The sequence below is a fragment of the Hemiscyllium ocellatum genome, chromosome 10 (genome assembly GCF_020745735.1).
Source record: "Hemiscyllium ocellatum isolate sHemOce1 chromosome 10, sHemOce1.pat.X.cur, whole genome shotgun sequence".
Classification (NCBI taxonomy): domain Eukaryota; kingdom Metazoa; phylum Chordata; class Chondrichthyes; order Orectolobiformes; family Hemiscylliidae; genus Hemiscyllium; species Hemiscyllium ocellatum.
In genome coordinates, this window is record NC_083410.1 from 98,039,619 (window position 1) to 98,049,889 (window position 10,271).

General features: G+C 43.6%; 1 protein-coding gene across 7 annotated transcripts in view; it reads left to right on the plus strand.

The window, feature by feature from the left end:
* Window positions 1-7,270, plus strand: part of LOC132819871 (ras and Rab interactor 2-like) — a 153,784-nt gene extending 146,514 nt beyond the window's left edge. For all 7 annotated transcript variants that reach the window (XM_060831788.1, XM_060831787.1, XM_060831791.1 and 4 more), the window contains 2 exons: window positions 910-1,076; window positions 2,008-7,270. In XM_060831788.1, the coding sequence (XP_060687771.1) occupies window positions 910-1,076; window positions 2,008-2,343 (503 nt within the window). In that variant the 3' untranslated portion in view covers window positions 2,344-7,270. The remainder of the gene's footprint in view (window positions 1-909; window positions 1,077-2,007) is intronic.
* The last annotated feature ends 3,001 nt before the right edge of the window (window positions 7,271-10,271 follow it).

Genomic DNA, 10,271 nt, shown 5'->3' on the forward strand with positions numbered 1-10,271 from the left:
GTGCAACTCTGTCAACACTCAAGCAGTTTGTCACTAACTAAGGAAAAGCAACGTACTTTTTTTGAAACCCTATCTTATGACCTTAAGCATCTACTCCTTCCACTGCTACTGTACAATGCCACAGTGGTTGCACCGTGACATACATGATGCACTGCAGCAGCTTGCCAGGATTTTTCAAAAGCACTTTCCACACCCATGATTTTCATTGCTTAGAAAAACAGGGATAACAGATGGTTGACTGCCCACAGCCAGTATGTCCTCCTTCAACTCACGTAGCATCCTGACTTGGAACTATACCAGTGCTTATACACTGCAGGGTCAAACCCAAATCCCAACAGCACTGTCCAGTCTCTCTCAACCACATGCAATGTGTTGGTTCAAGAAGATAATTCTCCACCAACATCCCAAGGGCAAGGAATAGCCACTTTGCCAGTGGTGCCTACATCCCAGGAATAAAAAAAATCATCTGCAGCTGTAAGGTGACAGTTACTGAAGAAGGAAAGCTGCTTTCGAACCTTTGTTCCAGTGCACTCCACTGCCCCTCATCCCTACTCAGACCCACCCAGCCCATCCCCAAAACCTTTAGCATGGCTGAGGTGAAAATGATGATAGCTGGTCATTTTTAAGCAGAGATTCCTGTATGCCAAATGTGCCGTTATACTCAAAAGGAAATTCAACAAGATATGAAATTTATATCTATGCTTAGCATCTAAAAGCTTTGACCAAACTCGGTCGTCTGTCATAGTATTGCATTAATTGACTCAATGACCAGCTTTGTTTGACAGTGCTCTTTGGGGTATTGTGATGCAAGTTGTGGTTGGTTGTATATTGGCTGCTTGCCATACCTAAACCCTGGCCATCGCCTAGATCCTGTTCCTATAAACCCTCCTGTTGCTTTGCTCTGTCTAGGTGGCTATTATCTGACCAGTGTCTATGGAGCCCTCTCACTAATAAAGAATTTCCAAGAGGACCAGGCGGCCAAGCTATTGAGCTCACAAACCAGGAATACTCTAAACCAGTGGCACAAGAGAAGGACTGCAGACAGCAGAACAGCCCCTTCAGTTGAAGACTTCCAAGTACGTCACTTTGGGCAAAATGCATGGTGGATATTGAATGTAGTGCATTTTACAAATTAAATCCATAGCACAAAGTTCTTTTAGTTTTGAAAGTATTCCAGAACAGAGAGTGGCGCTGGAAAAGCACAGCTGGTCAGGCAGCATCTGAGGAGCAGGAGAATCGACATTTTAGGCATAAACCCTTTATCTGGAAACCCTTCCTGAGCAAGGGCTTATGCCTAAAATGTCGGTTTTCCTGCTCCTCGGATGCTGCCTGACCGGCTGTGCTTTTCCGGTACCACACACTCAACTCTGATCCAGCATCTGCAGCCCTCACTTTCTCCAAGTACTCCATAACACCCTGTCATTTTACTGATATGACTTACCAAGTGTATGTCTCATGTGATTTATTCCAGTTTACATTGTTTTATCACACATTGATGTTCTCCAGTCTTTTCCAACACTGCACACCCAACTCCATGTATTGATATTTGGGAAGAGCAGCCTTTAACATTTAGTGAATTCATAAATGTTAAATGGAATGCTATGGTATAGATTGAGCATGTTAATAGATCTCCTAGCTATACTATTTAAAGAAGCTGAAAACATAGACCTTATGGAACAGTCCTTGTGGATTCAATGATCCAATGGAACTTGGATTACTACAGTCCACCTACTTGTTATCAAATAGTTTAACTGGACACAAAGGATTTGGATGTGGAAGTGGGACAATTCTCAATACGGATGACTACCAGGTAACCTGTACAGCAGCCTTTTCATGCTTCAAGGCATTTGCTAATAGTGTTTCACTTGTGAAGTTTGTAGCTACAATCAAATCCAAAGTGGTTTATAAGTAATCAAATGTAGTTTTCGATAAGCTGCAGCCTTATACCTACAAAGTGCCATTCAATAACGACTCCCTTTCTTTTCTCCTTTATCCCAATCTGTACAGAACTACCTGCGCGTGGCCTTCAACAACACGACAAGTGGCTGCACAGCCAAGACCTTACTGGTAAGACCATTTACGACAACAGAGGAGCTGTGTGACCTCTGTGCTGCCAAATTCCAAGTTCAGGACACTGAGAACTACAGCCTCTTCCTCCTTATTAATGACACCTGGCAGCAGTTGGCTCCTGATACCTTCCCGCAGAAAATCAAGGCAGAGTTGCATAGTAGGCCTCAGTCCCAGATGTTTTACTTTGTCTACAAGCGCCTTCACAATGACCTTCCCAGCAATGCCCTTGAGCACAGCAACGCGGCTTCGGAAGAATGCAGCGTCACATCTTAAATGATGAGGCCTATTCCCTCCTTTGCTATCTCGGACGTTGTTTCAGCTTTATTTTAATTAACTTTTGTAGCATGCCAGGGATGTGTATTCTTACAACCCAGTAAACCTTCATAGGTAAACCATTGCTGATGTTCTTGGAGCTGGGTATGTATGTGTGTGTGTGTGTGTAAAACACCTTGCCCAAGGCACAGCTGGTTATTGGGGTTTTGCATTGTATTGCAACAGATATTCACTCTGTGCGTGACAAAGTCCAGTCAGATGCAATGCATCAGTGAGAACTGTCACAGTAGCTGGATGATTTGCATCCTACTCTTAAAAGACTAAAACAGTGGGAATAAAATCAGTTTGGGCACAGGCTGCGTAAATGGTTTTATGTTTATAGGAAGACTGTGTTTCTGTGGATCCCAGAGACATTAATTTGGTAGCAGTTGCTGGTTAACTGAAATTTTTTTTTAAAGTTATTTTTTTAAGCCAGAAATGATTATTCTTGTAAACATCTGGGCATGTAATTGAAACAAGTGTTGGTTTTTTTTTAGGTTTTTTTTTAATTATTCACACACTATGTTGATCAATTATTTTTTATTTTGAGCATCAGGTATTTGCTTGATAAATGAAATTGTTTGTCCGAATCATTTACAACACCGCTGTTGTACTGTTGTGTAATATACTGCTGCAATGTTTCCTGGTCAGCAGCACCATCTGTGCCCTTTTAGTCAGCTCCAAATGAGATGCAACACCTCCGAGTCAAATATTCAGTGATGTGGACTGCATAGGCATATTCATCAGTGTCCAAACCCACACAATCTTTTCAAATGCAAATAATGCGGCCAGTTCTAGGCACCACCCATTAATAAAGATGGCCAGGCCTCCAAGAGAGCGTGGAAGACATTTGCTGGAAGGTTACGAGGGATGTGGGAGTTTGACTTTGTGAAGGGGCTGGAGACACTGCAATCATTCTTTTTTGAGTAGGAAAGGTTAAAGGGGGAAATTGATGGGAGGTGCTCGAGAATGCAAAGGGCTGACGAGAAGAGAGTACGTTCGAGAGGCAGAGCGGTTTGGTAAACAGGCCCCACAGTTAAACTTGGTGAGAGGACACCGAGGCAAGATGAAGGCACAACAAATTACTCAGCAAGTTGTTCTGATCTGGAATCGACTGTTTAATCGAGTCAAGCAAAGAGATCCAGCAGAAACTGGATGACAAGGAAACTGGAAAGATTTTACAGGACAAATAGGAGAGGAATGGGACCAATTGGGTAGCTCTTTCAAAGGGCTAGTGCAGGCTGAATGACCTCATCCCTCCTGTGTAATTCTACAATTTTGTGAAATAATTTGAAGAGATCCAGGTGGTGTAGGAAATGGTGAAGTAGTGGGGGTTAAGGAATGCTGTTGAACTAGAATTGTGCTCTGTATCCAGCGTGCACGGTGTCTGAGTGGGGAGAGCTTATTCATTGAAGCTGAATACTCGACATAGTGAGTGTTGCACTTCTGAGAATTATCCGTCCCTCCCCTTATTGAGGACTAAATAAAAGTTATTGTTCTGGCCTCCCAGTGCAGGAAAGAGCTGTAGTGTTATAGTTAAAAGTGGGCAATGGAAAGTTGAAAGAGAGGGAGAGACAGCAAGCAGTAGAAAAGGGAAATGAAGAGACATTGGATTATAGCAAGGGCGAATGTGGAGTGGCCTGGTCATATTGAAGGTAAACCTGACCGTATAATTCTTGGTTTAGTCACCATTTCATCACCAATTAAATCCAACCACCCATTCTCAACTGAGCTGTCAGATGGTGAGCAGGCTTGGAAAGAAATATTGATTTTTTTTTAAACTGTGTTTGTGTTTAGTTGCTACAGTGTTGTGTTTACATTACTGTATCTTCACTGCACTCAATTGTCACTTAAACATTCCATGCTAGCTTTTATGACAGTGAGATTACCTTGTAACTAATCCACTTGATGCCCTGTGGAGCATCGCATCTCTGTCACTCCTTGCATTTTGCATCTGTAATTTTGAGGGCCCACTTTGGCAAGCTGTCCTTTGATGGTTTTGCAGGAATATTTTGTGAAAGGCCACGGAAGTACTTCAGTTTTTCAAGTCCTTGTTGTCGGAGCAGTGCTTTGTAACCCGCTGAGATTTGTGTTGGAATCCAGTCCAGGATTGGGTTGCTCTCCCTCACTGGACACTCCGGCTCCAACAATCACATGATTTTTTTAGGCAGTGGCTCAATCGCACGAAACTGCGAACAGATTGGAATTACGCTGACGGTCTCACTGGAGTAGCATTGAGGATGGTGAATGGGAATTGGAAGTCTTCACACTGGCGCGACACTGGCACTGTTCTGGCACTTTGAATCAGAACGCAGGGCAGTTTTTCAAAGCCCTCTCTGCTGGGGCATTCAACAGCAGCTGAGTCTCTTCAGTAAATTGTCCAGCCTGAGCGGCACCTGTTCCTGACCAGCCCAGGGGTAAATTCTAGTACCAGTGGTGGCAGCAGGAAAATTAGGAGCGGGTGCAAGTCTGTAACAACTGAGATGCCAGGACTTTATCAAATAATGAGTAGGAGGACTTGCCTGAAGTTTAGATCCTTTGAGTGCAGGGTTATGTGCAGGGAGGAAGTGAGCGAAACACGTACTTTAAAATAAAGTGGCCCACACTGGAGATCTTTGCAGTCCAAAGGATCCTTTGCCACTGTGCTTTTGAGGACCATCATCCCTCAGTGCCACCCGTTTCTGATCGATTGCCCCTGCACGTTGGCACACACAGCAAGCACAGCCTCTGCTTGGAGAGACAGCGGGTCAGCCGTGCCCCCACCAAACCCAGTAATTGTGGGTCAGGATGACTTATCCCTTCTGTGCATGCCAGCAGACTATGCCCCTTCAGAAAGTCACTGGGCAGCATAAAAAGGCTTGTAGCTTGCCAACTGTTCTTTTCACCTGACCACAGAATAGTCAGTCCCCAGGCACATGGGTTAGAAAATGGAGCCTATTGTGCTAGGAGAGGTTTGTACGCTACCTGAACTGAGTGCCCTTTGAAAGCATTTCTGGCATTAAAACCTTCTGAATGGCTATAAACAATGCAGGGAACACCCATTGGCCAGTTTCTCGTCTCTATATCTTGGATTTATAATAATGATGGGGAGATCTGAAGAAAAGACAATGAAGCAAATTGAAGCTGAGGGGAAATAGAAAGCCACTGAACAACGTGGGATGGGGTGGGGGTGGAAACTGATCTTCTCTGGAGATATCTTGAGGTGGATAAGGCAGTCAAGAGAGCACACTTGCCTTCATCAGCTGGGGTATCAAATATAAAAGTTGGCAAGTTATGTTTCAGCTTTAGTACAAAACTTCAGTTAGGCCACATTTCAAATATTGCATGCAATTCTGGTCAGCAACTACCAGAAGGATGTGGATGCCTTGGAGAGGGTGCAGAGAAGGTTTACCAGGATGTTGTCTCATCTGGAGGGTTTTAGTTATGAGGAGACGTTGGATAAACTTAGATTATTTTCCCTGGAAAAGCAGAGACTGTGAAGGGCGAACTGATAGAGGTCTACAAAATTATGGGAGGCAGAAATAAGGTAGACAGTTAGAGTTTTTCCCCAGGGTGGAAAGTCAACTACAGGAGGGCGCAGATTCAGGGTGAGAGGGGGAAAGTTGAGGGGACAAATACAAGGAAAATGTTTCACCAGAGGGTGGTGGGTGCCTGGAATGCACTGCCAGTGGAGGTGGTGGAAGCAGGCAAGTTAGCAATGTTTACTTCGTAACTTGATAAATACATGAACGAGAAGCAAACAGAGGGCAATACCTAGTGGGTCTAAATAACGTTTAGCAAGCTTGGTGGACCAGAGGGTCTGTTCCTGTGCTGTGTTGTATTGCATTTATATTGACATGAAGTGGCCAGTCCACATCCAGCCCAAGAACAGTGTCAATGCAATCTGTGTTTAGTTTTTTTTAATCTATTAAACTGTAGATTTGTCATTGCACCAAAGATAAACCTCCAAATGCAACATGGTTTAAGTCCAGACTCTAAACTGAGGGAAGTCTTGGGACCTATGAGACTTTTCACAGAGACCGCATGTGCCAGCGTAAACAATCCCAGCCCTGAATTACATCTTTCGGGTTTTGTTTTTCCTGTCTCTCCGGCCTCTTGAGAACCACTGCATTGGTGTCTTGATTTCAATTTTTGAATTTAAATCCCCTGGTCTTTCTTAATTCCAGAAAATAGCTTACTCAAAATGATGTTGCTGATTTGGTTGACATAGTCATCCCTCTTAGAAGATGCAGCTGTCTGGACCAGTAAGATGCTGCATTCCTCAGTGTGAGGACCGTCCTGATGTTGCTGGTGGCTGTGATGTTGACAAAACCGTAGTCTAGGTGCTCTTCTCATATGAGCTGCATTTGATATTGTTCCGGGTTCCTTTAGAAACTGACTGTTGAGGAGTGGCAAAATACCTTTGGCAGGGGTCAAGGTTCCAAATGATGTCCTTTTGAGTTTCACTGTATCATTCCACAATTCCAAGCCATAAATCACGTCCTGGTTTCATGCTCCAGTACTTGTTCGAAAACGCCTCTGGTATTACATGATGCAATAGCATATTCACGACCACTGGTAAACCAAATTCTCTGTTGTAGTGATGCAGGTGAACCACATTCTCTGCATTAACTTGTGCAGAGTAAAAAATTGCCAGTTACCAGTCTTAACAACAGGTTATACTACTGCGTATAATGGGAACAAATTGTACCCTGGGAATTGCTTACATACAATTTACATGTGAGTAGATTGCCTTTTTAATGATATGGCATTTGTGATTTTTGTATGTAGTTTAGAACAGTATTAAGAATTTGTATACTGGTATGGCAGTAATATTTTGGGTCCACTCCAAGATACCACTATACTTTATTAGCTTACTGCCTGTACTCTGTACAATTGAAACATTGTATGTCGCACGTAATAAAAATCAACTTTTCAGTAATATATTTGTGAATTATTCAACTCAAAACTTGTCGTAAATTTTATATATCATCTCTTTGCGCTGATGTATGGAGCAGTTTCGTCAGTACAGTTCCATGGGGTGAATATTTCTATTTCTTACCTAAAGTATCATTTTCAGGGAGTTTTGTGGAGGATTTCTAGCCAAAGTCCACGGCATATTTTCTCTCACAATTTCCCTCAAATTATGTACTCTGACTCCTGGGCTTCACATCATGGGTGCCATATTTACACAAAATTTCAAAGGCCGCAGGTCAGGAACTGCCCTCCGTAATCTACTACTCTGCCAATTTGTGAACAATGTTACAGAAAGGTGGCACCTCACTTCAGAGAAAAGGATGTAGAGGTGCTGAGGACTGGCTGATGGAGATCAGAGCTGAAAATGTGTTGCTGGAAAAGCGCAGCAGGTCAGGCAGCATCCAAGGAGAAGGAGAATCGACGTTTCAGGCATGAGCCCTTCTTCAGGAATGAGGAAAGTGTGTCCAGCAGGCTCCTGATGGAGGGAAGGGCCATCCTTTTTCCTGCACAGCACCAGACACAGCCAGCCCGGACCCTTGGAGCAGCCCAGGTCAGTGAAATGCACAAGAGTGCAGGAAGAAAATTATTACAAGGGTAAGTTGCACCATCTCTTTTCTCACACTCAATCTAACCCTGCCACTGCGCAGTAGCATCACCAAGGCTCATGGTCTACTGCTCTCATCATGACATGTAGCATCTCAACTCAATGGTTCTCACCCATCTCATTCTCCTATATCACTAACCCTACCTGTGCTCCCTACTAGCTCAACTGGGACACCTCATCACCACTAATGCTTCCATATCACCACAAACAGTTCTTTCTTGCACTTCCATGTCATTCTCCTTTTGTCTTATTATAGAAGATAGTGCCCCTTACCTGGGCTGAAAGGGGCAAGACAGACAGTGATGTGGCTGCTTATTGGTAGTAATGGGATATTATTTGCACCAATAATATTGATAGGATAGCAAAATCCCGTCCCCAGACTTTCTACTAGACTGCACGAACAGCCTCCTGAGCAACTGTTCTGAAGAAGGGCCATTGGACTTGAAACATTAACTCTACTTTCTCTCCAAGATGCTGCCAGACTTGCTATTTCTTTTTTGCTTCTGATGAGCCCCTTGGACGTTTACTGCTCAAGTGCCCCAGTACTGACTGGAGAGCTCATCCCCACTCCTCTTGGTGGGGACAGCCAGGACTAATTGCAGTTGTAAAGTCTTGGAGGACTAAGCATAGAGAATGGTTCCCTAAGTCTTCAAGTCTATGCCAGTCAAAACTAACTATTCTAATCCTATTTTCCAGCTGTGGGACTGGCTGTGGACTATTCCCCAGATCCTGGTCACACTGAGTGCCTGACTGACCAGGGCCAAAAATCTGAACCAATAGTGGATGATGAGTGTTAAATATGTATTCATGCATGTACGCAGGAGAGATATCCCAAAAAGACTTGCAGTTCAAATGTCGTTGCAATCATAAAGATTTCATATTATTTTTACAGAGAACAAGCTTCCAATGGACTATTCTGACAGGTAATAATTTCCTATAATCGAAAGGTTTATTCACCCCATCTGCACCCTAATCTGTGAGTGCATGACTGTATCATCAAATCATATTCAAACTGACACAGGGGAGTATAACCCAATCATATTCAAGCTACTGCATGTAGTAACCAATCACATCATTGTATGTTTACATCTCAAGCTGTTGGTACGTACTTTGTGATTACACTGTTTGATTTCCCCCTTTCAGTCTCTCATAGTTCCTCTATTGTCTGTTTCCCTTTGACTCTAATTACTGTTTGAAATGGCCTGGAGAGATATTCAGTTCAAGGACGGTTAGGAATATGCAGCAAACACAAGAATAAAAAAAGCTTGTTGAAAAACATTAAATCAGATTTATTTAATATTATGACTTGTACCCAGGGTACAGTGAAAAGTGGATAATGTCACCAAGTTCTTCCACCATCTTGGATTACTGAATGAATGGTAAAACGCTGAATACATTTATTTTAAATTGATCACTAACACCGAAACAGCTTCAAAGGTTCGTCTTTCTCTCTCTGTAGACTTCACCCTCTCGGATGGTCACCATCATCCGACAACCCCAGAGTCCTGGTAATGTGCCCTTTTTCTGCCGCCACTAGTGCCAATTGCTTCCACAACCGTTGCCTGCGAGCTGCGTGGGTCCTGCAGCCTTCTCCAATGTTGGACATTGACTGGCGGCTCCTGGCTCCGAGTTGATCGAAGGTGTCCTGGCTCGTCTTCTGGTGTGAAAACCGGAGATGGAACAGGGATGGAGATACGGAGGGCCGCGGCCTCCCACAGGAAGACATCAGGAAGATGCTCCAGGGCAACCAAAATCAAATAAAAACTAACCGAGCTACTGAACTGACAAGGCAATGATGAAGCCGTGTGGCTGTGGCTGGACCCATCCATGAGTAGCCAAGCCCCATGCTTAGGATCTGAACACTGCCATCCCCCTTGTCACCATCTTGGAGAGAATGGAAGTTCTTTTCTCAATAGAGTGACAGCTGATTTCTTTTTAAGTCATAGAGCCATACAGCACAGAAAAAGACACTTCAGTCTGACCAGTCCATGCAGACCATTGTCTCACCTGTCTGCGCTTGGCTCATATCCCTCCAAATCTTTCCTATTCATGAATTTATCCAAATGTCTTTTAAACATTGTAACTGTACTCAAATCCATCACTTATAGAGTTATAGGGATGTATGGCACGGAAACAAAACCTTCGGTCCAACTCATCGATGCCGACCAGATAGCTTAAACTAACCTAGTCCCATTTGTCAGCATTTGACACATATCCCTCTAAACACTTCCTATTCATATACCCATCCAGATGCCTTTTAAATATTGTAATTGTCCCAGTCTCCTCCACTTCCTCTGGCAGGTCATTCCATACACGCACCACCCTCTAT